This window comes from Thamnophis sirtalis, unplaced genomic scaffold (genome assembly GCF_051295495.1).
Source record: "Thamnophis sirtalis isolate CommonGarterSnake01/CBP01778 unplaced genomic scaffold, rThaSir2_p1.2 scaffold_4, whole genome shotgun sequence".
Classification (NCBI taxonomy): Eukaryota; Metazoa; Chordata; class Lepidosauria; order Squamata; family Natricidae; genus Thamnophis; species Thamnophis sirtalis.
The window spans coordinates 104,175,159-104,203,114 of NW_028261384.1; the positions used below are offsets into that span (position 1 = coordinate 104,175,159).

At 44.4% G+C, this 27,956-nt stretch overlaps 1 protein-coding gene and 2 pseudogenes across 6 annotated transcripts in view; all 3 read right to left on the bottom strand.

Annotated features, from left to right (window-relative positions):
• HDAC5 (histone deacetylase 5) overlaps positions 1-27,956 on the bottom strand; it is a 162,465-nt gene that overhangs the window by 21,907 nt on the left and 112,602 nt on the right. For all 6 annotated transcript variants that reach the window (XM_087713641.1, XM_087713640.1, XM_087713643.1 and 3 more), the window contains 4 exons: positions 16,359-16,581; positions 4,876-5,087; positions 4,154-4,459; positions 1,506-1,671 (listed from right to left, as the gene is read on the bottom strand). In XM_087713641.1, coding sequence (XP_087569767.1) covers positions 1,506-1,671; positions 4,154-4,459; positions 4,876-5,087; positions 16,359-16,581 — 907 coding nt within the window. The remainder of the gene's footprint in view (positions 1-1,505; positions 1,672-4,153; positions 4,460-4,875; positions 5,088-16,358; positions 16,582-27,956) is intronic.
• On the bottom strand, positions 10,553-12,124 carry LOC148046015 (GTPase IMAP family member 9-like; annotated as a pseudogene).
• LOC148046016 (GTPase IMAP family member 9-like) lies at positions 13,079-13,754 on the bottom strand (annotated as a pseudogene).

Genomic DNA, 27,956 nt, shown 5'->3' on the forward strand with positions numbered 1-27,956 from the left:
TATGGACAGTTAGCATATTTGGGATTCTGCTGGCATGCTAAAGACACTATTGTGTCACAAAATTACTGCCATCATGGGTGTGTTGAATTATAAAGCAACAATTTAGTAGATGGCAAACTCCTATGATTGCTTTGCATCAGCTAGCCAGCATGGCTTCTACTATCCTGACTTTTCTTTCTCTCTCTTTTTTTTAACACAGCGATTAACCATTCTCTCTAAAAAAAAGCAGGAGTTTGTGGCTATCACATTATTTTTATTTGTTAAGAATCCCTGTGACCTTGATGAGGTTCTCAGACAGATTCTATACACTAGCATGCATAATCTATCCTGAGACCCCACATTGGCCATACCGTCTTCAAAGACTGCGGCCAAATGCAACAAGAGAGAAAATAATAAAACATATAAGGAGAGAGATTTAATGTCAATTTAAATTATATCTTTTTTCCCCCATTAACCCTGCCTATTCAAATGGCACATAGCAATCAATAAACTACTCCCCTCCCCCTGTACTTTTAAGTCAGTTGTTAACATATGGCAACTGGATGGATTAACTCCTAAGGTTTTTCTGATAAGACAGCAATGGCAAACCATTTCTGAAATCTTGCTAAGTCTGAGAAAAAATGTGTCTGGCCCGAGGTAACTCAGCTGGCTTTGTGCCTAAAGCAGGATCAGAACTCATGGTCTCTCAGTTTTTACACTGATACCTTAACTACTATACCAAACAGGTTGTCCAACAAACCACAAAGGACCTGAAGTTGAAAAAAAATAATGCATGGATTAAAAGTATCTAAAATCAAGTATCAAATATCTAAATCAAGTATCTAAAAAGCATTTGCATTAGCTAAATGAATAAACTGGGCAAAGTGAAGGAATCACATGATTTGCAGTGTTTTCCAAGTATTCACTGGCTTTTACTGATGGCACTATTTTTAAAGCCTTTCAAAATTGTCTGAGGGATTGCCCCTCTAGTTATAAACCTCTCCAGCCATTAAAATTTGCAGAAGCCTCCCTTATCACAGAAGCTTCCATATCTGGCATCGGAAAGAGCATTGCATTGTTCCGAACTTGAAATCTCTCTGAGTTACATTTGGCCTATATTCTGGCAACTTTAAGAAAGATGCTAGAGAAGTATTTCTTTCTACATGCTTTTGATGCTGATTAACATATAATTTTATTTAAGTTTTTAAATTTTGTGATTGACAGCTGCCTTAACAAGTCCACTTAAAACTACCAAACTGGCAATCTTTTCTCAATGAACCAAACTGACTGAGATTCAAGATAAAATCCTGTTGTGTTCTAAATTAAAGAATAATGCAGAGACAATATTTAGTTCCTGGACACTAGGGACTGGCTGTGATAATAAAGGAGAACATTTGCAGAATCTCTTGCATATCTGAGAAAGAAACTTTCAGGGTAGGAGATGCACTTTCTAAGCAGCTTGTTCATGCCCAGCAAGACAATAATCTCTGTTTTCCATGCTCCAGGAAAAGAAGTTCTTCGCCTACCTGTAGTGAAAAGGTGATGGACCAATGGCTCAGGTGTACTGTTCTTCAGACTAGTGCTAGCAGGTGAAGACTGGGTACGGCTAAGGGCTTGATGGGGTACAGTGCTGATGCTCAGGGGAGTTTGATAGAGCTGCAGAGATCTTAGTTGATGCGCATCAGCGAATACCTGTACATTTCATAGGAATAGTAGCAAGAGAGAAACAAAAAGAAAAACAGATCAAAAGATTACTTCAGTATTTCATCAGCTTTTTAAAAACTGCCTTATTTAGCCCAACATATAGTATTTATGAGGAAGCTAATGCTTATTGACAGTTGCTTTTTTGTTTACTTGTCCATGTATTTATGATTCATCCAAGTACATACACAGCTAGGATGGTACAAAGCATATCATTCTGAAACATTTTAAAGTGAAATTTCATAAAATGTTCTGTTTTGAGTATAAAATGGACAGCTGAAGCATTCAAAAAACTAGTTAAGCCTGGAAGTAATCTTTTCTAAGCTTGAATCACTGAGCTCAGAATGCTTCCAAAAAGTAAAACATAGCTAATTTTGTAGAGTTATTTCATGAAATTTTACAGCACAGTTGTCTCAAAATAACTTGCATAGTCCAAGGAGAACTGTGTAGTTAAAAACACTAGATTTCTGAATCATAAAAGAACTGAAATTTTATTTTAGACAGCTTTATGGCTGGTATCAATCATACCTTATAGCAAGTTCTAAAGATGTAGACTAATCTTACCAAGTTGGCCAGGTTAATTAGAAAAGTTCATTATTATTATTTTTAGTTTAGCTCTCAAGCAAGGATGTACTGCCCCTTCCCTAAGAAACTTCTGATAAGGTGGAAGAATGAGAGGAAAGTAGCAGAGAGAAGTGCATGTGTTGTTTCTGTGTGTTTTGCTTACTTCCAAATCTGACCCAGATGTGCTTCCTGTTGCCTTGAATCCCATAGGCATGGCAAGCACAAAACATTACTCATCAGGAAGTATAGGAAGTGAAAAGAAGTATTTGTTTATCCTGATCTACTGCCCTCCCTTTCAATTGTTTCTGAAACCCACAGAGGAAGATTAATTTCTCTGCCAGTAGCAATGGGAGAACAAATCTTCTCTCAGCAGCATCAATGGGCTGCAAATTCTACATTACTGTCAAGATTTTCAAATATGGTTATCTTCTGTAATTGATTATGGGATGACACTGGGGGGAAACGGAGCTTGAATATGTGGGGAAATGATAGACATGAATCATACTTGGTGTTTGACTGGTGTTTGACTGGTGGTGTGTTCTATGCTTGACTGATTAAATATAGGATTCCATAGTAAACTCAAATCAAGAATTTTCCAAATATGTGGCATCCATTTTAACAATAGCATCCATGCCATATTATGCATGATGAGTCCTAAGCTACCCCTCAATATTCCTATGAGATACTTTATTTTTGAACTTTTTTCAATCAATTCTGATTTCTTTGCTGACCCTTCGTCTGGAGGAAAGGGTTTTTATTTCTTTGCCAAACACACATTCTAATAAGGAACTGATGAAATTTTTAAATGAACAGAACGAAGAGGAAGACAAATGACTCATAATCAAGGATGACGTTCAGAAGCCAGAAGTATGCTCAGAAACCAAGGATAAGAGAGACAGAAAAGATGACTGTAATGCAGGAGATGAGTCACTTTCCCTTTTGGAGCTCCATTATCTAAGATGAATGGGGATGAAGAATGGGAAGCAAGAGATACAGTCATTCAACTAGTTCTTCAAACTTAACAGTTCCTTATAATACACCTTCCCTGTGCTATGAAGCACCTCTTTCTCTATTCTTCCATAACTATATTATTCTTCTTACTTCGATTCAGTCTTTCTCAAGAGGCAGTAGCAAACAATGGGGGGATTGATATGTTTGCTCTCCAGTGGAACTGCTGCCACTATCTGCAATATTCTTTTCCCTTTATAAAAGCTTGTTTTTAGTTTTAAAAGCATGCTATACTTTTCTTTACTTGATATTTGTGTCCAAGCAATATGACTAATCATTCAAATGGAGCATACCTCTCTTTTGCGCTCTTCTGGGGCTTTTTCTACTTTACTATAAAAAATATCAAGAAATAGCATGGCAGCCATATTTCTTGGGGCATCTATCATAAATAACCCAAATATTCTTCCTGCCTTTATGCCCCCTACGGTTTTTAGAATCATTATTTCTTTGCTATTTCCATTCTTTTCTACCCTCTTCTTCCATGCCACTGTTGGTCAACAGTGTTGCCAAAATGGAGACGCCATCCACAACTGTTAAATAATGGAATTTCACTTCCTCTATTGAATCTTCTCATACTGAAGGGGGGGGGGGTATTCGTTTTCCTTGCTAGCTCAGGAATTAATTTCCATGCCTAAACATGTATGTTATGCTAAGCAAATTTGAATCTCACATCTTTGCATATGTCAAGGCCACAAAGTCTCATAATTCATAGAGAGGTTCTTTGCTCTCATACATACATGCTTTGCTATCTTGCTGAGGAAATGAACAGATGAACATAAATGCCTCCCCTCCCATACTGCATCTGGTCTTGAAGAAGAGAAGCCTTTTGGAGTTTTAACCACTTCTTTCCTGTGACTTCAGTAGAGATTTTAATGACACCTTATTTTAAGAGAGGCCTCACCTGCCTGTAAGTAACTCCCACCTCCTCAACCTCCTGTTCTTCTTCCAGCCTATTAACTCCGTCTTCATCATTCATCTGGAGACAGCCTTGCTCTTTGGCTGCCCTCTTTTCTTCTTCCTCATCCTCCTCTTGTTCATCCAAGCCATCCTGGGTGCCCTCATTTTCTATTGACCCATCCAGCACAAAGGGCCCCTGGCCCAAGCCCAAACCAAGCCCCAAAGATTCCTGTTGTTCTGTCAATTCCTCTTCTGTTTCTTCAGGATGTGTGGTAGGTGGCCGTGGCAACTCACCAGTCTTAGTGATTATCTGCAAGAGAGGAAAAAAATTAAAAAGGAAAAACTGCTGGCATTTTAATTGCCTAGTAATTCTGAGGTCGAAGTGTGGGGGTAGGAAAGCTACAGTAAATACATAGTTTTCCTGCTCTGGTGACTTTGATTCTTTGAGCTTCATTTCTAGTCCCCTTAGCCGCTTACAGATTAAAGTGGAAATGAGAAAAATACATATACTACTCAATTATCCTATTTTAAACAGGTTGACAGTAGCTGGAAGATTTCAGCAGCTCCAGGTAGCTTGGAGCATGCTGAATGACAACAGAAGGGGGGTGGGGGAGAGAGCTTTGCTTTTGATCATATACTTCTTTAGCTTGGGATATCAGAGAACATGGATTCATGTCTAAATAGAGTGCATAAATGTTTGCCTGGGTCACAACTTCCTTTGCCTACCTTTCCCAGCTGAATCTGCTGCTGTTTCTGCTTCTCCAGGAAATGTTGGTGCTGCTGCTGCACAACCAAGTGTTGCAATGCTTGGGGGCTCTGAGGCAGTGGGGACGATTGGGTGCGGCTCAATGGACGATGTCGAGGCAACTTGCTTACAGTGCGTAGGTTGGAGGGGATGCGTTCTCCTGTCACTAGAGGGGATTGGCCATGCAGAGGAACTGGAATGAAGAGACCAGGCTTTATTGGGAAGACACTTGTAAAATATTGCATCACATTTCATTTAAAAATAAAAAAAGCCATAAGCCATGTAACTAGATTCATATTTTTTTACATGGAAATATTAGTAAAAGGATTTCACAAGTTTCATATTCTGGTTTGTCACCAAAATGAAAAAAGATGAGGGGAAAACCAGATCTAGCTAATTCCCATGCAGAGCTACATAGACATAATTCAAGTTCAGGTTCTGCCTCCCCCTATTGAAACAGGTTCCAATGGAGCCTCCTGATATTGTTGTGAGAAAGTCTGGTAAACACCTGCTGAAGTGTCCTTGGTTCTGGAATATACGAAACCTAGGTTCTATCTCCCCCTTCCCATCGCACATAATTTTTTGGAAGCTGAGAAGTGACAATAGTTGCAATAGCAACATCCCCTTATGAAACTTGACAGTAGCCTTTGGCATAGTTGCCACCTTGGGAGCCAAAGCTCATTTAGAGAGATTTTCTGGTTTCTGATGGAAAGGAAGCAATCAGAGGTTGTGTATTTTGTTGAAGTTCATCATGTCTTCTGTGTTACAAGGATCATATCTGTTCTTGCAGATGATCAATCATGGTCATCAGTTTGGCCACCTGAGCCTTTCATTCTGTCCCTTTAGCCTGGTTGTTGAAAGCCAGTTACCAGTTGCCACATTCAGCAACATATTCCTTCAGATTTTTACCTTATTTATTAATTTTTTATTTAAAACTTTTATATGCCGAATGGACTCCGGGCGGCTTACAAACAGAATATAAAAAATATAAAACAATACAATTTAAAACAACAATCATCCATCATAAATTCAATTTTAGTCAAGGCTGGACCTCAATAGTGAGGTCAACAGTCCCAAGCCTGCCAGAACAGCCAAGTTTTTATGGCTTTCCTGAAGGCCATCAGAATGGGTATGGTCCGGATTTCCGGGGGGAGCTGGTTCCAAAGAGTCGGAGCAGCCATCGAGAAGGCTGTTCTCCAAGGGCCCGCCAGCCAACATTGTATGGCTCACGGCACCCGAAGGAGGCCCAATCTATGGGATCTTACTGGTCGCTGGGAGGTATGTGTCAGCAGGTGGTCTCAAAGGTATCCTGGCCCTAAGCCATGTAGGGCTTTAAAGGTGATAACCAACACCTTGAATTGAGTCCGGAGAGCAATAGGCAGCCAGTGCAGCTCACGGAGGATAGATAGGTGTAACATGGGTGTACCTCGGCACACCCACTATCACCCGCGTGGCCGCATTCTGAACTAACTGCAGTCTCTGAATGCTTTTCAAGGGTAGCCCCATGTAGAGCGTGTTACAATAATCCAGCCTCGAGGTGACAAGGGCATGAGTGACCGTTAGAAGTGCATCCCGCATGATCTCACCCAGCGGCTTCATGTAGATGTTAAATAGGAGGGGGGACAGGACCGAACCCTGTGGCACATCTCACTCGAGGGGCCTAGGGGTCAACCTCTGCCCCCTGACCAACACCAACTGCGACCTGTCAGAAAGGTAAGAGGAGAATCACCGCAATATGGTGCCTCTCACTCCCACCTCCCCCAGGCATTGCCGAAGCATACCATGGTCGATGGGTATCAAAGGCCGCTGAGAGGTCAAGGAGCACCAGGATAGAGGAATGTCCTCTATCCCTAGCCTGCAAGAGATCATCGGTCAGGGCGATCAAAGCAGTTTCCGTGCTGTATCCGGGCCTGAAACCAGATTGACAGGAGTCTAGATAATCCGTTTCTTTCAAGGTCCGTCGGAGTTGAAGCGTTGGAAGGTTGGAGACGGGATGATAGTTTTTCAAAACAGCTGGGTCCAGGGAAGGCTTCTTGAGGAGGAGTCTCACCCACAGCTTCCTTTAATGGTTGGGGGAAAAAACCCTCCTGCAAAGATGCATTGATAATCGTCTATGACAGATATGATATTTTCAAGTGATTCCTCTTCCAGACCCTCTTTGTGGGTGCACAAGAGGATCATGTAATTCCTGGCTTTAAAGCCAAAAATCTCTTTGATCAATTGAACCACCTCATTCTGTCCCTTTAGCCTGGTTGTTGAAAGCCAGTTACCAGTTGCCACATTCAGCAACATATTCCTTCAGATTTTACCTATGACGACAGGTATGATATTTTCAAGTGATTCCTCTTCCAGACCCTCTTTGCGGGTGAACAAGAGGATCATGTAATTCCTGCTTTAAGGCCAAAAATCTCTTTGATCAATTGAGCCACCTCATTCTCCTGGGAGAAACAACCAAGACGCATCACCTACAGAATGACATGAGGATCTAGGGAGCATATCTTCACGTGCAGCAATATCATCTTTGAACAGTCGTTGTGGAAAAAGCCAGGAGAATCAACAGGGACAATCTTCCTGTCATTCAGCTGAATCTCCTCCTTTTGCCATGCTTGTTACTGACTGAACTGACTGCCCAAACTCAAAGTCTTTGCTTCCCAGAATTGTTGTTTCCCATCGCACTTTTCCCATTTCCGGTTCTTCCCACAAAGACGGTTGTCCGTTGAGGCCCTCGGATGTTTCCAGCTGTTTCCAGACAAGTCTCACAGCACAAAACATGGAGTTTCTGGTTGGAAGGAATCAGAAATCCTGGTGGCAGGTGGATCTGCTTCTCTGCTAGCTCTTTAATGAAAGCCTTGTCTTCTGCTTTGTCTTCAGTGCATTGAGAAAACGAAAGTGGAAGGACCAGGGAAGGAAAACTTTCACCTCCTCTTTTGAAACAGCCTTCCTGTTTAATTATGGAGGCTTCTATAGGAGAAAAAGTGTAATAAAATGAAAAACAATGCCATAAATCTTGGCATTGAAATACCCAAAATAAAATCTAAAAAAGGGGCCAAATTCTTCTTTTAATTACCCTGAAATTTATAAAAACTAGTTTTTAAAGCACAAAACTGTTGCTCACTTCACCCCCTTTGCAAATCTGCAATTCCAGAAAGAAAAGTTGCTTGCACTTTTCTGGATGCTACAAGCACGTATTGCAATCTGGAAGCTGAGAAGTGACAATAGTTGCAATAGCAACATCCCCTTATGAAACTTGACAGTAGCCTTTGGCATAGTTGCCACCTTGGGAGCCGAAGCTCATTTAGAGAGATTTTCTGGTTTCTAATGGAAAGGAAGCGATCAGAGGTTGTGTCTTTTGTTGAAGTTCATCATGTCTTCTGTGTTACAAGGATCATATCTGTTCTCGCAAATGATCAATCATGGTCATCAGTTTGGCCACCTGAGCCTTTCATTCTGTCCTTTTAGCCTGGTTGTTGAAAGCCAGTTACCAGTTGCCACATTCAGCAACATATTCCTTCAGATTTTTACCTATGACAGGTATGATATTTTCAAGTGATTCTTCTTCCAGACCCACTTTGCGGGTGAACAAGAGGATCATGTAATTCCTGGCTTTAAGGCCAAAAATCTCTTTGATCAATTGAACCACCTCATTCTGTCCCTTTAGCCTGGTTGTTGAAAGCCAGTTACCAGTTGCCACATTCAGCAACATATTCCTTCAGATTTTTACCTATGACAGGTTTGATATTTTCAAGCGATTCATTTTCCAGACCCTCTTTGCGGGTGAACAAGAGGATCATGTAATTCCCGGCTTTAAGGCCAAAAATCGCTTTGATCAATTGAACCACTCATTCTGTCCCTTTAGCCTGGTTGTTGAAAGCCAGTTATCAGTTGCCACATTCAGCAACATATTCCTTCAGATTTTTACCTATGACAGGTTTGATATTTTCAAGCGATTCATTTTCCAGACCCTCTTTGCGGGTGAACAAGAGGATCATGTAATTCCTGGCTTTAAGGCCAAAAATCTCTTTGATCAATTGAACCACCTCATTCTGTCCCTTTAGCCTGGTTGTTGAAAGCCAGTTACCAGTTGCCACATTCAGCAACATATTCCTTCAGATTTTTACCTATGACAGGTATGATATTTTCAAGTGATTCTTCTTCCAGACCCACTTTGCGGGTGAACAAGAGGATCATGTAATTCCTGGCTTTAAGGCCAAAAATCTCTTTGATCAATTGAGTCACCTCATTCTCCTGGGAGAAACAACCAAGACGCATCACCTACAGAATGACATGAGGATCTAGGGAGCATATCTTCACGCATTTCCTCACTTCTGCAGCAATGTCGTCTTTGAACAGTCGTTGTGGAAAAAGCCAGGAGAATCAAGAGGGACAATCTTTCTGTCATTCAGCTGAATCTCCTCCTTTTGCCATGCTTGTTACTGACTGAACTGACTGCCCAAACTCAAAGTCTTTGCTTCCCAGAATTGTTGTTTCCCATCGCACTTTTCCCATTTCCGGTTCTTCCCACAAAGACGGTTGTCCGTTGAGGCCCTCGGATGTTTCCAGCTGTTTCCAGACAAGTCTCACAGCACAAAACATGGAGTTTCTGGTTGGAAGGAATCAGAAATCCTGGTGGCAGGTGGATCTGCTTCTCTGCTAACTCTTTAATGAAGCCTTGTCTTCTGCTTTGTCTTCAGTGCATTGAGAAAACGAAAGTGGAAGGACCAGGGAAGGAAAACTTTCACCTCCTCTTTTGAAACAGCCTTCCTGTTTAATTATGGAGGCCTCTATAGGAGAAAAAGTGTAATAAAATGAAAAATAATGCCATAAATCTTGGCATTGAAATACCCAAAATAAAATCTAAAAAATGGCCAAATTCTTCTTTAAGTACCCTGAAATTTATAAAAACTAGTTTTTAAAGCACAAAACTGTTGCTCACTTCACCCCCTTTGCAAATCTGCAATTCCAGAAAGAAAAGTTGCTTGCACTCTTCTGGATGCTACAAGCACGTTTTGCAATCTGGAAGCTGAGAAGTGACAATAGTTGCAATAGCAACATCCCCTTATGAAACTTGACTGTAGCCTTTGGCATAGTTGCCACCTTGGGAGCCGAAGCTCATTTAGAGAGATTTTCTGGTTTCTAATGGAAAGGAAGCGATCAGAGGTTGTGTCTTTTGTTGAAGTTCATCATGTCTTCTGTGTTACAAGGATCATATCTGTTCTCGCAAATGATCAATCATGGTCATCAGTTTGGCCACCTGAGCCTTTCATTCTGTCCTTTTAGCCTGGTTGTTGAAAGCCAGTTACCAGTTGCCACATTCAGCAACATATTCCTTCAGATTTTTACCTATGACAGGTATGATATTTTCAAGTGATTCTTCTTCCAGACCCACTTTGCGGGTGAACAAGAGGATCATGTAATTCCTGGCTTTAAGGCCAAAAATCTCTTTGATCAATTGAACCACCTCATTCTGTCCCTTTAGCCTGGTTGTTGAAAGCCAGTTACCAGTTGCCACATTCAGCAACATATTCCTTCAGATTTTTACCTATGACAGGTTTGATATTTTCAAGCGATTCATTTTCCAGACCCTCTTTGCGGGTGAACAAGAGGATCATGTAATTCCTGGCTTTAAGGCCAAAAATCTCTTTGATCAATTGAACCACCTCATTCTGTCCCTTTAGCCTGGTTGTTGAAAGCCAGTTACCAGTTGCCACATTCAGCAACATATTCCTTCAGATTTTTACCTATGACAGGTATGATATTTTCAAGTGATTCTTCTTCCAGACCCACTTTGCGGGTGAACAAGAGGATCATGTAATTCCTGGCTTTAAGGCCAAAAATCTCTTTGATCAATTGAGTCACCTCATTCTCCTGGGAGAAACAACCAAGACGCATCACCTACAGAATGACATGAGGATCTAGGGAGCATATCTTCACGCATTTCCTCACTTCTGCAGCAATATCATCTTTGAACAGTCGTTGTGGAAAAAGTCAGGAGAATCAACAGGGACAATCTTCCTGTCATTCAGCTGAATCTCCTCCTTTTGCCATGCTTGTTACTGACTGAACTGACTGCCCAAACTCAAAGTCTTTGCTTCCCAGAATTGTTGTTTCCCATCGCACTTTTCCCATTTCCGGTTCTTCCCACAAAGACGGTCGTCCGTTGAGGCCCTCGGATGTTTCCAGCTGTTTCCAGACAAGTCTCACAGCACAAAACATGGAGTTTCTGGTTGGAAGGAATCAGAAATCCTGGTGGCAGGTGGATCTGCTTCTCTGCTAACTCTTTAATGAAGCCTTGTCTTCTGCTTTGTCTTCAGTGCGTTGAGAAAACGAAAGTGGAAGGACCAGGGAAGGAAAACTTTCACCTCCTCTTTTGAAACAGCCTTCCTGTTTAATTATGGAGGCCTCTATAGGAGAAAAAGTGTAATAAAATGAAAACAATGCCATAAATCTTGGCATTGAAATACCCAAAATAAAATCTAAAAAAGGGCCAAATTCTTCTTTAAGTACCCTGAAATTTATAAAAACTAGTTTTTAAAGCACAAAACTGTTGCTCACTTCACCCCCTTTGCAAATCTGCAATTCCAGAAAGAAAAGTTGCTTGCACTTTTCTGGATGCTACAAGCACGTTTTGCAATCTGGAAGCTGAGAAGTGACAATAGTTGCAATAGCAACATCCCCTTATGAAACTTGACAGTAGCCTTTGGCATAGTTGCCACCTTGGGAGCCGAAGCTCATTTAGAGAGATTTTCTGGTTTCTAATGGAAAGGAAGCGATCAGAGGTTGTGTCTTTTGTTGAAGTTCATCATGTCTTCTGTGTTACAAGGATCATATCTGTTCTCGCAAATGATCAATCATGGTCATCATTTTGGCCACCTAAGCCTTTCATTCTGTCCTTTTAGCCTGGTTGTTGAAAGCCAGTTACCAGTTGCCACATTCAGCAACATATTCCTTCAGATTTTTACCTATGACAGGTATGATATTTTCAAGCGATTCATTTTCCAGACCCTCTTTGCGGGTGAACAAGAGGATCATTTAATTTCTGGCTTTAAGGCCAAAAATCTCTTTGATCAATTGAACCACCTCATTCTGTCCCTTTAGCCTGGTTGTTGAAAGCCAGTTACCAGTTGCCACATTCAGCAACATATTCCTTCAGATTTTACCTATGACGACAGGTATGATATTTTCAAGTGATTCTTCTTCCAGACCCTCTTTGCGGGTGAACAAGAGGATCATGTAATTCCTGCTTTAAGGCCAAAAATCTCTTTGATCAATTAAGCCACCTCATTCTCCTGGGAGAAACAACCAAGACGCATCACCTACAGAATGACATGAGGATCTAGGGAGCATATCTTCACGCATTTCCTCACTTCTGCAGCAATATCATCTTTGAACAGTCGTTGTGGAAAAAGCCAGGAGAATCAACAGGGACAATCTTTCTGTCATTCAGCTGAATCTCCTCCTTTTGCCATGCTTGTTACTGACCGAACTGACTGCCCAAACTCAAAGTCTTTGCTTCCCAGAATTGTTGTTTCCCATTGCACTTTTCCCATTTCCGGTTCTTCCCACAAAGACGGTCGTCCGTTGATGCCCTCGGATGTTTCCAGCTGTTTCCAGACAAGTCTCACAGCAGAAAACGTGGAGTTTCTGGTTGGAAGGAATCAGAAATCCTGGTGGCAGGTGGATCTGCTTCTCTGCTAGCTCTTTAATGAAAGCCTTGTCTTCTGCTTTGTCTTCAGTGAGAAAGTGGAAGGACCAGGGAAGGAAAACTTTCACCTCCTCTTTTGAAACAGCCTTCCTGTTTAATTATGGAGGCTTCTATAGGAGAAAAAGTGTAATAAAATGAAAAACAATGCCACAAATCTTGGCATTGAAATACCCAAAATAAAATCTTAAAAAAGGGCCAAATTCTTCTTTTAATTACCCTGAAATTTATAAAAACTAGTTTTAAAGGACAAAACTGTTGCTCACATTCATCCCCTTTGCAAATCTGCAATTCCAGAAAGAAAAGTTGCTTGCACTTTTCTGGATGCTACAAGCACGTTTTGCAATCTGGAAGCTGAGAAGTGACAATAGTTGCAATAGCAACATCCCCTTATGAAACTTGACAGTAACCTTTGGCATAGTTGCCACCTTGGGAGCCGAAGCTCATTTAGAGAGATTTTCTGGTTTCTAATGGAAAGGAAGCGATCAGAGGTTGTGTCTTTTGTTGAAGTTCATCATGTCTTCTGTGTTACAAGGATCATATCTGTTCTTGCAAATGATCAATCATGGTCATCAGTTTGGCCACCTGAGCCTTTCATTCTGTCCTTTTAGCCTGGTTGTTGAAAGCCAGTTACCAGTTGCCACATTCAGCAACATATTCCTTCAGATTTTTACCTATGACAGGTATGATATTTTCAAGCGATTCATCTTCCAGACCCTCTTTGCGGTGAACAAGAGGATCATTTAATTCCTGCTTTAAGGCCAAAAATCTCTTTGATCAATTAAGCCACCTCATTCTCCTGGGAGAAACAACCAAGACGCATCACCTACAGAATGACATGAGGATCTAGGGAGCATAACTTCACGCATTTCCTCACTTCTGCAGCAATATCATCTTTGAACAGTCGTTGTGGAAAAAGCCAGGAGAATCAACAGGGACAATCTTCCTGTCATTCAGCTGAATCTCCTCCTTTTGCCATGCTTGTTACTGACCGAACTGACTGCCCAAACTGACTGCCCAAACTCAAAGTCTTTGCTTCCCAGAATTGTTGTTTCCCATCGCACTTTTCCCATTTCCGGTTCTTCCCACAAAGATGATCCTCCGTTGCGGCCCTCGGATGTTTCCAGCTGTTTCCATACAAGTCTCACAGCAAAAAAACATGGGGTTTCTGGTTGGAGGGAATCAGAAATCTTGGTGGCAGGTGGATCTGCTTCTCTGCTAGATCTATTTTAAGGAAAGTCTTGTCTTCTGCTTTGAAATTTATAAAAGCTAGTTTTCAAAGCACGAAACTGTTGCTCACATTCATCCCCTTTGCAAATCTGCAATTCCAGAAAGAAAAGTTGCTTGCACTTTTCTGGATGCTACAGCAAGTTTTGCCATCTGGCCAGTAATGAAAGCTTCCATCCATCAAAAATCTTTATTGCTATTTTACTATTTGTGAAGCATTTCATTGCTGCATAAGACAGGAAAAAAGGTCTTCCTTAGATTAACATATATTTGGCTGGTGGACAAATAACCTGGCCTTTGATCAGTCCTCTACCACAAATGCAATTGTGGTTAAAAGAAGGAAGATAAGAACACCAGCATTTTGGGAGAGCTGTGGGCATGAGGTAGAATCCCAAATCAATAAATGCTCCCTATAAGAAGAAAGTTAGGATTTTCAGATAGGGTGGTTATCATGATTGGTGTCTAATTATGATACCTGAAAGATATGACTAGCTGATAATTTGCACTTGCAGTCAATCACAAAGTCATAATCATAAAAGTGACTACTTTGGTTGACTCTCGGTTCTCTATTAAATGCAGCCCTCATGAAATACAGATTTACCATTGACAGATTAAATTGTGTCCATCTTCCTGATTTCAGCAATTCAAAGTAGATAATATAAAGTAGATAAACTTTGAAGCAGCCTCTCTAAGTGTTGTAATACCGATTACTTGAATTAGTATTAAGTATCATTAATTTGTTATTGTTCAGTTCCCAATGTCTGGCTCTTCGTGATCTCGTAGCATGTCTGGCCTCCCTATCCTACACTTTCTCACTGACAGTGCCCAAACTCGGGCCCATTGAATCAATGATTCTGTCTAACTATTTCACCCTCTGCTTGCACGCTTCTCCTTTTGCTTTCAATCTTTCCCAACATCATGGTCTTTTCCAATCAGTCCTTCTTCTCATTTGGGCCAAAGTGTTTGAGCTTCAGTTTCAGTATCCATTCTTCCAAATGACACTTAGGGTTGGTTTCCTGTAGGGTTGACCGATTTTGATCTTCTTGTACTCCAAGGGACTCTCAAGGGTTTTCTCCAACATCACAATTCTAAAGCATCAATACTTCAGCTCTCAGCCTTCCTTATGGACCAACTTTTGCAGTCATACATTACTATTGGAACAACCATAGCTTTGACTATATGAACCTTTGTTGGCAAGCTGATGTCTCTGTTTTTTTAAATACTGTCTAGATTTATCATAGCTTTTCTTTCAAGGAACAAGTGTTTTTTAATTTCATGGCTGTAGTAACCATCTGCAGTGACCTTTAATACAATTAGAGTATCATTAATACTCAGTGATAAAGCTGTTTCCATTATAGTGCTGTAGCAAGCTTCAGAAAAAGAATTCTGCTGACACCTTTCTTTTTTAGACTTTCAAAAACCTTGTTATTGCTTGTTCTCCAGAACTCAGCCCTACAACAATGGGGCTACATAGACTGCAGGCCAGGAATGGGTTCTTACGCGAACCAGTACTGGTTCACTTGCTCACGCACTGCTCGCTTCTCTCGCACATGATTCGTGCAGGCGCAGTTCGCTGTAAATGGTTCTGTGAATGCGCAAAGACTAAAAGCTTATAAACAAGATGCCAGCAATGGCAACATAGACCGGTGAACTAGTTCAGGAGCATGGCCAGCCTGGGTCGTTGACGGTTCTGCGACCCAGGCCAGATTACCACTACCGGTTTGGCCAAACCTGGAGTAACCCACCTCTGCTGCAGGCCCTTGGTGAAATTTTGTTTGATTGTATTATATTAGAGATTGCTATGTTAATGTGCTGATTGTGAGAACATCAGCTAAGTTCTCTGAAGTACTTTGTTTTTGAAACATATTCCAGGTATCTAGAGGCACACATTTGCTCTGTTTCCTGTCCTCTTTGTACACTTTTGATCTTTTGCCAGAAATAATCACTTTAAATGTTTGATTCCCGATTTCACTTAGCAGAAATTACTCATTTTGACCAGCAGCCTAATGAAATGATTCTGTTTCAGAAGAATTATGTGCTATCCTTTTCTGAGAACAACCAATAAAAAGGAATGAAATGCTTCATAAGTGAGCTGCCTTTGACAGCTAAGCGGAGCCATCTTCGATACACATTTCGTTAATTATCAGCACTGCCCAAGATAGATACAGGATAATGGCAGTTATAGTGTTCTAGATTTAGAGCCTTAAGACTTAAGTTTTTGTTCTCCCTTAGGCAGGAAAGCCCACTGGGTGACTTTGGGCCACTCATTCTCTCTTAGCCTAATTCACCTCACAGGGTTGCTGTTGTGGAGAAAATAGGAGGAAGGAGTATTAGGAATGTTCATCATCTTGAGTTCTTTAAAAAAATTAGGACAGGATAAAAAATAAATGTTATTAACTTCCATTGAATGCTATATAGTGGTGTCCCTGCTACTCCATTTCTCCTTGTTTCTCAACTGTTCCAAGCAACAATGGTTGAGTACTACATTTCTATACCATGCCCAACCCTTGTGGGCACACTCTCACTTGACCTGCTCACCAGCAATTAGTGTATTCTGTTGCCGAGCTTGTTCCAGAAGCAGGACATGTTGAAGCAAGGAAGCATGCCCATGATTATTGGTCTCTCCCTCAAGAGCAACCCCCAGAAGGCAACTGGGAATAGATGACATGCTGAGGAACTTGCTTGTCAAGGCACCTCCCTGGCGCAATGATTGGATGGTCTGGCGCTCTGCTTCTTGCTGTGTGGTTAGATTTGGGGAGGCCTAAAGGAAAGAGAGACAAAGAGGGCTATTAGGCTATCCTGGGTCTAGATGGCAGATATAATAAAGTAAAATATAAAGTAGGGGGTAAAGGGGGATGAGATTTGAAATTAAAGGCTAAAAATGCAAAGGCAAAGAAAGAAAAAGAAACAAAGTAGCTTCTAAATTTCTTTCTTTTTAATATATATATTGCATTTAAAAAAACTATTTTTTTGCAATTTTTTTCTTTCCTTTTCCACCTCAGTATAGATCCATTGTAAACATACTTTTCACTCCTTATTTCTCTTTCACTTTGTCTATACATATGATATTATTATATACATTCCTTAATTTACAATCCTTCATTCCATTTATACATGTTTGTTCATCTCTACATATACATTGCTAATTTCTAACTCCAGTGTCTTTTTCATTTAGTCTTTTCTTAAGCTTTACCCCTGTCCTCTAGCCATTTGTACCACTTGTTCCATAACATATAATATTCTGGTTCTGCCTTTTCTTTTCTTTCTTTTGTAAATTTGTCCATCTCTGCACACTCTAACACTTTTATTATAACATTACCCTCTCTTGGTATATTACTCTTCTTCCAATTTTGTGCATATGTTATTCTCGCTGCCATTATGATATGTATAATTAAATATTGTGGGTTTTTTGTCATATTTCCTCGTAGATACTCCCAATAGAAATAATTCCAGTGTTATATGTATTTGCTGTTTAGTAATTTCTTTGAGCCATTTTCTTATTCTATTCCAATATTGTTAACCTTTGGGAATAACCACCACATGTGGTAATACGTTCCTTGATTTTGCCTACATTTCCAACAGTCCGGTGATAAGTTCGGGTACATTTTAGCCAGTCTCATTGGTGGGAGATGGCATCTATAGAATGTCAGTTGGTTTTATCTGAACTGCATGTCTAGAAGCTGGTGTGGGAGCAGTTACATATGGGCATTAACATTGCCCATTTGCCCGAAAACTGAGGTAAATTTGAAGGCTCTCCTGACATCCAGCTTATGCCAGAATTTCTCCCTGTCACCTGAGGGGTGAGGACAGAAGTCCGGGAGAATAATCTCGAGAGCCCTGTGAAAGGGGGAATTAACCTTGGGCATGAAAGCGGGGTCGAGTCTGAGGATGACCCGGTTATCTAAGAAGGTGCAGAGATCCGCCCTACTGGAGAGGGCATTGATTTCAGAAACTTCCTGGCTGAGGTGATGGCGACCAGGAAGACAACCTTGAGGGTTAGGAGCTGAAATGAGACCTCTCTCAGGGGCTCAAATGGGGCTTCGGTGAGGGCCTGAAGGACCGTAGGAAGGTCCCAGGGGGGAATCGATGGACCACTGAGGGTTTCAGATTCGCCGCCCCTTTGAGGAAGTGCTTTAGGACCGGATGTTGGGACAAGGGAGGAGCATTCACCCCCCCTAGGACCGTGGATAGGGCGGAGACTTGTCTCCTGAGCGTGCTAGTGGCTAGACCCTTTTCGTGTCCCTCCTGGAGGAAGTCCAGGACCTGTGGAACCGAGGCGGCAGCTGAACGGAGACCCTTAGCTTAGCACCAGTCCGCAAAGGCCACCCAAGACGCGTTGTAGATGTGCGTGGTGGGCTGTCTCCTGGATGCCTCCACAGTTCTGATGACCTTTTTGGAATATTGAGCCTCTCTTAATTGTTCCCGCTCAATCGCCAGGTGGTCAGATGAAGCCACTCCGGGTTCGGATGCTCCAGAGACCCCTGGCGGAGGGCCAGCACCCCCACTGGGATCCTCCAGTGGGGAGCTGTGGACAGATCCACGAGGTCTGCCAACCAGGGGCGACGAGGCCAGAAGGGAGCCACCATTATCATCTCCGCTCCCTCCGCCACCACCCTCCTCAGGACCCCGGGAATGAGGGGAAGGGGGGGAAAGGCATAAAGAAGACCTGGTGGCCATCTGCAACGAAGGACGTTCGTGTCCATGGCTCCCCTGGTCAGAAACCTCGAAACGAACTCTGGCAGCTGTGCGTTCTGCGGGGTCGTGAAGAGGTCCACCGTCGGATGACCGAACCTCTCGCAGATCTGACGGAAGATCGAGGGATGGAGCTGCCACTCTCCGTTGTCCACCGTCTCCCTGCTGAGCCAGTTTGCTTGATGGTTGTCCGTTCCGGGGATGTGTTCGGCTTTTATGGACTGAAGGTGCCTCTCTGCCCAGTTCCCCAACCTCAGGGCCTCGTCGCGAAGGGCCTTGGAGTGGGTGCCGCCCTGTCGGTTCACGTGCGCCTTGGCCGCTACGTTGTCAGTCAGAACCAGGATGTGTTGACTGGCTACCAAGACCCTGAAGTGTCGAAGGGCCAGATGGATGGCTCTGAGCTCCAGCCAGTTGATGTTGTTTCACAGATCTGATGGGGACCAGCGGCCCTGGGCGATCTGATTCTCCAGGTGGGCCCCCCAGCCGAAGAGACTTGCGTCTGTGGTGAGGATCCTCCTCGTCGGTTCTCTGAAGAGGCATCCTCTGTTCAGTGCTGGGGAGAGCCACCAACGGAGGGATAGCCGTACCTGGGGGGGTCACTCTGATCCTGAAGGTAGCATCACTTGTCCCGGCTCTCTGGTGAGGTAGCAGGAACCACTGGAGCTCCCTGGCGTGCAGTCGGGTCCACGGTACGATTCCTATGCACGAGATGAACTTCCCCAGGAGCCTGGAAAGAAGAACTACAGGGACAGAGCGTAACTTGCGAACCTCAAGAATCATTTTAATGATGCTGTCCTTGCGATCCTGGGACAGGAAGACCTCCCCAGCTACCGAATCGATAATGGACCCTAAGTGAAGAAGCCTGGTGGAAGGGACCAGATGGCTCTTTTCCAAATTGATGGAAAACCCCAGGGCCCTAAGGGTGTCTATGGTGGTTCTCAGGTCTCGCTCAGCCAGGGCGGGAGACCTGGCTAAGACGAGGATGTCATCCAAATAACAAAACAAATGGACTGGGAGGGAGCGTAGGTGACCGGCTGCTGCTGCTAGGATCTTGGTGAAAGTCCTGGGGGCTGATGCCAGCCCAAAGGGAAGTATTGGAAATGTTGCCCTTCATGTGAAAACCTGAGGAATTTACGGTGTTCCGGGGCGATCCTGATGTGTAAGTATGCCTCTGTGAGGTCGATAGAGGCTAGGAAGTTGCCCGGTCGAATACCCTCCAGAATGGATTTTAGGGAGGCCATTTTAAATTTGTGGTATACCTCCCTGGAATTCAGGAGCTTAAGGTCCAGGATGGCCCTCCATCCCCCTGAGCTCTTAAGGACTAAGAAGAGGTGCGAGTAGAACCCGGATCCCTCTTCCCCTTCTGGGACTCTTTCAATGGCCCTGATGTCAAGTAGATGTTTAATGGCTTTGGCCTTAAGGGCCCACTTGGCCGGGTCCGTAGAGGGGGCGAAGGTGCGGAATCTGCTGGGGGGAAGAGAACGAAACTCCAGGTGTAGCCCGAGCCTTACAGTCTGGAGAACCCACTCATCCGAGGTGACCCGTTCCCAGGCATCCGCAAACAGGGAGAGGCGACCGCCGATGGGGAAATCCGGCCCTGGATTACCTGAATCTGTGGAAGGGATGACCCCTCCCCCTCGAAAGGGCCGTTTGTCCTGCTGCTGGCCCCTGAATCTGTCCCTCTGGAACTGCCCCTGAATCCCCTTGCCTGTGGAATCTAGGGCACCTCTGATTCTGGTTGTCCCCGTCGGGTAGTCGGTATGGGGCCCTCCTGGGGTATGGCACGTGGCGGAAGTCCGATCGCTTAGTTGTTGTTGGGAGCACCTTCCGCTTGTTCTTATCCTCTATGAGGAGAGGATCCAGCGCCGTCCCGAATAGCTTCTCCCCGGTGTAGTCTGCGCTCGTTAGGTGCCATTTCATCCGGGATTCCACCTGCCAGTGATGTAGCCAGAGCATGCGCCTAGAAGCAACTGAGGAAGACATAGCTTGTGCCGCATATTTTACCGCATCTAGCGTGGCGTCTGCTGAGAACTGCGTTGCCGCCAGCATCTTGGATATGTCTTGTAGCAGGCGCACATCAGAGGCCGGAGTCCTGTCCCTCAGCTGCTCCAACCATAGGATTGTGGACCTGCTAAAGAAAGAGGCGGAGGCAGCCGCCCTGATAGCCCAGGTGATAGCCTGAAACGTTTTGCGCAGGACAATGTCTGCCTTCTTGTCCTCAGGTTTGAGGCAATTGGCAGTGTCTCCTGCGACCACTGTTGAGGATGAAGCCAGAGTGGCCACTGGGTTGTCCACCTCCGGTACCTGGAGAGCCTGGGCAAAAGTTTGATTAAGGTTGTAAAACTTTCTTTCATTCCCACCTGGGGTGGGGAAGGACCCTGGTTTTACCCACTGCGATTTAAGGACTTCCATGAACATCTCCGGAGTGGGAATCTCCTCCTTAGCCACGGGAGGTCTATGGAAAGGCCCCTTTTTCTTCTTGCTTCTTACCCTTGTCAGATGATTCCGCTGCCGGTTTGGGATCCGGTGGGGGATCCAGTTCGGCTGTGGCCGCTGCCTTGCGAAGTAAGGAGCTAAATAAAGAAGGGGAAAAAAGCTCTGCCACGGTGGAATCATCCTCTGCCTGGGGATCCTCATCTTCTGAGAACCCCACCTCCTTCAATTCTCCTTCCTCTAGGTCGGAGGCCTCGCTAGCTGTGGAAGGGGAGGGAGACCTGGCTTCCCTGGCAGCTGATGTGCTGGGGCGTTCTTGCTGGATCCTAGGGGGATCCTGTGGGGCCCTGCTCCTGGAACCTTGAGGTTGCTGACCTAAGCTAGAAGCCATTACCTGGGCCAGAGCCCTGGCTAGCATGTCCTGGAAACTGTTGGTTAAGTCAGGTAGGGCAGGCTGTAGCTCTGGAGGCTGGGGATATTCCCTGGGCTCCAGAGAAAGGGGAGCCAGGCGAGGCCTGGTTGGGCTGGTGGTTCTGCGCCCAAAGGGATCCGCTCTGGAGTTCGCTGGGGGAGCAGGCGAAAGGGTGGTGGTGAAAAAGAGCTATGTCTTCTAAAGGAGCCCCCTGGAGAGGCTGGAGATGCTGCCCAGGCCTCCACCTGGGCTGCGGCCCTGCGAGGGGAACGAGACCTGGAAGGGGAAGGGCTGATGGTCGCCCTGAATTCCCTGGCCGAGGCCCTGGTGTTTCTGGCCTCCTTCCTGGGGGCTGCCTGTTTGGGGGCTCTGGCCTTATCCCTCCTCAGTGGGGATCTCCCCCTGGGTGCTGGGGAAAAACCTCTGGAAGTTCCCTCGCCGGGATCCTCACCCCCTGGGGCCTTGGGCCTGGTGCCCTTGCTCCTGGTCACCTCCGCCATTACTCACTGTTAGATGCACATCACCTCCTCCTCCTATAGCCAGCTGCAAGATCGGATTCTGCTCTCAGGGGCTGGATCCGCTCTTTAAGCCCCTGTGCTGATCCTCTGAATCAGTTGCCGGCAGGCCCAGCTCTGGATCACCCCCCGGATCACCGGCAGGGTAGAGCCTAGAAGAAGCCTCTTCCAGCTTGCTGGAGCCTTCTGAGCACTTTGGGCCTCCGTAGGGAAGCTCTGATCACGTGGTCGACCACGTGCTCTTTTCAAAATGGCGACCGCTGACCTGCGGACCGATCCTCCTGCTGCTAGAGATCGTAGGGGGAAGCTCCTGGAAGTCCCCAAACCTCGCAGATCCTCTTCTGCCTCCCCCAGGCCTGGGCTTCGCCTGGATCAATTGTGCCAGGCAGAGGCTTCTTTCCCCTCTCTTACGCGACCAGCCGGTCACACGGGGCACGCACGCACACGCTGGTTTGCAACGAGGCTTTTCCAGCGGCGCAGAGCACAGCGGAGGAGAGGTGAGGAGAAAGTCAAGGTCCTTATCGGAAACCTTTGTAGCTAGAGATCGCTGATCCAATCTTGAGGAAAAAAACTCTAAGTCTTCGAAGAGAAGGGAGAGAAGGAAAAACACTCCTTTTCAGGCCAAGACTGAGGTAATCTGGGAGAGTAGGAGGAGGTATGGAGGTGTGGCTCCAAAAGATTAATACCTCAGTCTCCAATAGAGTTTTTTTTTTTTTTAGAGTTTTATTGAACACTTATAGGCCGCCCTTTTCCCTGAGGGGACTCAGGGTGGCTTACAATAATGAGGGAGGGGAGTGTAAGACAAGACATAAAAGAAAATGTGAGTAAAAAGTAATTAACAATAAAAGCACAACATTCACTCAGCATTCGGGTGGGGAGAGAGTAAAGTCCTATCCCCAGGCCTGACGGGATAGCCAGATCTTGAGGGCTGTGCGGAAGGCCTGGACGGTGGTGAGCGTGCGGATCTCCACGGGGAGATTGTTCCATAGCGTCGGAGCTGCAACTGAGAAGGCTCTCCTCCGCGTAGTCGCCAGTCGGCACTGACTGGCGGATGGAATTCAGAGGCCTACCCTGTGCGATCTGATGGGACGCAGGGAGGTAATTGGCAGAAGGCGGTCTCTCAAATAGCCAGATCCACTACCATGGAGCGCTTTATGGATGGTAAGTAGGACCTTGAAGTGCACCCGGAGATCAACAGGTAGCCAGCGCAGCTCACGGAGGATCGGTGTTATGTGGGCGAACCGCGGTGCGCCCACGATCACTCGCGCGGCCGCATTCTGGACTAGCTGAAGTCGCCGGATGCTCTTCAAGGGCAGCCCCATGTAGAGCACATTGCAGTATTCCAGCCTAGAGATCACAAGGGCTCGAGTGACTGTTGTGAGGGCCTCCCGGTTCAGGTAGGGCCGCAACTGGCGCACCAGGCGAACCTGGGCAAATGCCCCCCTGGTCACAGCTGACAAATGATGGTCAAAACTCAGCTGTGGGTCCAGGAGGACTCCCAAGTTGCGGACCCTGTCTGAGGGGTATAAATTTTGCCCCCCCAGCCTGATTGATGGGACATTAGCCAAATTGTTGGGAGGAAAACACAACAGCCACTCGGTCTTTTCCGGGTTGAGTACCAGTTTGTTAACTCTCATCCAGTCTTTAACAGCCTCAAGGCCCCGGTTCATCACGTCCACCGCTTCATTGAGTTGGCACGGGGCAGACAGATACAACTGTGTATCGTCCGCGTATTGATGGTATTTTATCCCGTGCCTCCGAATGATCTCGCCCAGCGGTTTCATGTATATGTTGAATAGTAGGGGGGATAAGACCGAGCCCTGCGGCACCCCATAAGTTAGGGGCCTCGGGGACGATCTCTGCCCCCTCACCAACACCGACTGCGACCTGTCCGAGAGGTAGGAGGAGAACCACTGCAGAACAGTGCCGCCCACCCCCACCTCCCGCAGTCGTCGCAGAAGGATACCATGGTTGATGGTATCGAAAGCCGCTGAGAGGTCAAGGAGAACCAGGATGGACGCATGGCCTCCATCTCTGGCTCTCCAGAGATCATCGGTCAATGCGACCAAAGCGGTTTCTGTGCTGTAACCGGGCCTGAAGCCGGACTGGAAGGGGTCAAGATAGTTAGCTTCCTCCAAGGTACACTGAAGCTGGAAGGCCACCACCTTCTCAACAACCTTCCCCACAAAGGGGAGGTTGGAGACTGGACGGTAGTTATTAAGAACTGCTGGATCCAAAGACGGTTTCTTCAGGAGGGGTCTCACCACCGCCGCCTTAAGCGCGGTGGGGAAGTACCCCTCCCGAAGAGAGGTGGTAACAACCGCCTGGATCCAGCCTCGTGTCACCTCACTGCTGTTGGCAACCAGCCAGGAGGGACATGGGTCCAGTATACAGGTGGAGGCGCTCACAGCTCGCATAGCCTTGTCCACATCCCCGGAGGCAACATCCTGAAACTCAACCCAGAGATGGTCTGCCAAGTCATTCCCTTGTGTCTCGGCTGGATCTGCAGGAGTGGAGTCCAGGTCCGATCGAAACCGAGCAACTTTGTCCGCCAAGAACTGAACATACTCCTCAGCCTTACCCTGTAGGGGGTTCCCCGTCTCCCTCCTATTTAGGAGGGAGCGGGTTATCCTAAACAGGGCGGCTGGGCGGGACTCAGTAGGCAAGAAGGCTTGGGTAATACCCCACGTGTTACTCCTCCCACGCCTTCTCTTCGGAAACCAATATTTTTGGCAAACTGTTCATTTTGATGACAGCTATCCTTCCTATAAGGGACAGTTGTAGCTTTTTCCATATTTTCAAATCTTTTTTCATCTGTTGCATCAATTTAGTGTAATTATCTTATTTGATTGAAGAACATCTGGCTGATAGCCAAATTCCCAGATATTTTACTGTTTTAGTGACATATGCCCATTCTTTCTTTCAATTCTCTTTCCTGTTTTTAGTCAGATTTTTTGTTATTTCCTTTGTTTTATTTTTGTTAATTTTAAGTCCTGATACGCTTATTCTTCTATGTGTTGTACCAGTTCAAGTCCTATCCAAATAACAATTGTCAAACCCTGCTTCCAGGCAAACTCAGAAAAGAAACATTTAGATTTCTGGAAAGGTCTTTACTCCTAATAGGATAAAGTATAATATTTCAAAAGCCAGCTAAAGCAATTTTTCTGTTCAACTTACATTTAGCATAATTAAGAGGAGTTGAGAATCACTTTCTCACACTTCTGCCTTCCTCTGGGCTGAGGTGTCTCTTAGGGTAACGGTTTTGTTTTCTCTCCTATATTTCCAGGGCCTTCTAGGAATTCCATCCTAACAATATTCCCACAGTTAAGTGTTTTTGAAATGGTGTTGCTGAATTATAATTTCCAGCAATTCTCACCACTGCCTGATGATGACTGAAGCAGTGAAGAATTCTTGAAGTCCAGGAAATCTAGCTAAAAATTCCCCACTCCTGTCTTAGCCTTCCATCCTTCTGAGGTGGGTAAAAAGAGGACCCAAATTGTTGGAGGCAATATCTCATGGCATTTCTAACATTTTGCAGATTTATCCTTAAACACCTTTGCTAACCTTGAGGGCAGAAAATGCGATCTATATAACATTATATAAAGATTTTCTTTGCATGCAGTAGACATTGTTAATTTATAATTTCTATTCCATAATTTCTGCCACTGATCTAACTCAATCGAATAGCCAAAATTTTTAACCCATACTATCATTGTCTCTTTTACTTGTTCATCTTCCATCTTAATACTTAACAAATAGCTACACATATTCTTTATTAATTTTTATCTGTCCCTGTTAAAATCTATCTAGTTCTATTAATTCTTTATTTAAACCATACATTTTAACATCCTTCTCGTATCTAGGTTGCATCTGCACATATGACACCATGTTATCTCAATCCCTTGATCACTCAATTCCTGTTTAGTTTTAAGTTCCCCCTTTTCATTTAAAATATCTTTATATCTGGTAACATTCATTATAGCAATAATATTTGGATAAATTAGTGCCTCCATTGTGGAAAGCCAGATTGGTATTTTCAAACAAAGTCGTTCTTTATTTTTTTCTCATAATAATAATACATTCCTAACATAGTGTCTTTGGAAATAGCTATGTATTTTGTTTTTTCCATACCATAAAAAAGCATGCCAACCTAGTTCAAGATCATGTCCTTCCAAGGTCTATAGTCTTTTGTTCCTCAAGCCAACCCATTATTTCACCCAAGTAAGTATCGAAGCCTGATAATACAAATCCCAATCTGGTAGCCCAAAACTACTTTAGTTTTAGAATCTTACAACATTTTCAAGCTTTTCCTTTGTTTTCTCTTGCCAAATATATTTTAATATTGTTTTATTTAATTCTTCAAAATATTTTTTCTGGTTGTATTGGTATTGTTTGAAATAAATATAGCAATCTTGGCAGGATATTCATTTTTATAGTGGCTACTCTTCCTATCAATGATAGTTGTAGGTTTTTCCACTTCTCCAAATCCATTTTAATTTGTTGCACCAATAATTATAATAATTATCTTCTTTAATCATTACACACCTTGCCGTTAGTTGAATTCCTAAATATTTAGTTTTCTTGACTATCTGTATACCTATTTTCCTCTTTAGTTCTTTTTTCTGTGTGTCTGTAACAAGTAAAGACACTGCTGGGCCTTCCTTGTTATGGAACCAGTTTTGAGGGACCAGATGAGATTCTCTGCCAGGTGCACACCAAGGAATTTGGTGCTCTCTACGATCTCCACGGAGGAGCCATTGATCTTCAGTTGGGAGCGGTTGTGTTGTGTCCTCCTGAAGTCAACAACCATCTCTTTTGTTTTGTCTACATTCCGAGAAGGTTGTTGGCTTTACACCAGTTCGTTAACTTCTCCATCTCCTCTCTGTATGCTGTCTCATCGTTCTTGCTGATAAGACCCACCATGGCTGTGTCATCAGCAAACTTTATGATGTGATTCGAACTGTGCATTGCTACACAGTTGTGCGTCAGCAGGGTGAACAGCAGAGGACTGAGCATACAGCCCTGAAGGGCCCTCCAGTGCTCAGTATGATGATATTAGAAGTGTTGTTCACGATCTGGACTAGCTGAGGTCTTCCAGTCAAAAAGTCCAGGATCAAGTTACAGAGGGAGGTGCTCAGGCTCAACAGGGTCAGCTTCCTCATCAGGTGTTGAACAATGATAGTTTTGAATGCTGAACTATGAACAGCATTCATATGTATGAGTCTTTGTTTTCTAAGTGAGTGAGGGCTAGATGGAGTGTAGTGGAGATGGCGTCGTCGATGGAGCGACTAGAGCGGTATGCAAACTGCAGTGGGTCCAATGTTATGGGCAACAGGGTCTTTATGTGTCTCATGACAAGCCTCTCGAAGCACTTTCTGATGATGGGAGTAAGTGCAATGGGATGGTAATCATTAAGGCAGTACATTGATGGTTTCTTCGGGACGGGGACAATGGTTGTTGTCTTGAAGCACTTTGGGACAACAGTGGTGCTTAGAGAAATGTTGAAGATATCGGTGAAAACATTTGCCAGTTGGTCTGCACATCCTCTGAACACTCTGCCAGAAATATTGTCTGGTCCCACAGCTTTCCGTGGCTTGACTCTGCTTAGATCCTCACATCAGTAGTGGAGAGACAAAGTAACTGGTTGTTGGAAGGAGGTGTGATCTTCCTTGCTGTCATGTCTTTCTGTGTTTCAAAACGGGTGTAGAAGCTGTTTAACACATCTGGAAGTGAGCCATCACTCCCACAGGCGGGTGGTGATGTTCTGTAATTAGTGATGGCTTGGATGCCCTGCCACATATGCTGTGTGTCGCCGCTGTTCGTGAACTGTTGGTGGATGCTCTGGGCATGTGCACACTTAGATTCTCTGATGGCCCGAGACAGATTGGCTCTCGCTGTTCTTAGGACTGATTTATCACCTGTCCTGAATGCAGAATCTTGGGGTTTTAGTAGAGCATGTACCTCTACAGTTATCCATGGCTTCTGGTTGGGGTGTGAGATAATTTTCTTGGGACACTGCGACAAAATCAAAGCACTTGCTTATGTAGCTAGTCACTGACGATGTATACTCCTCCAAGTCAATGG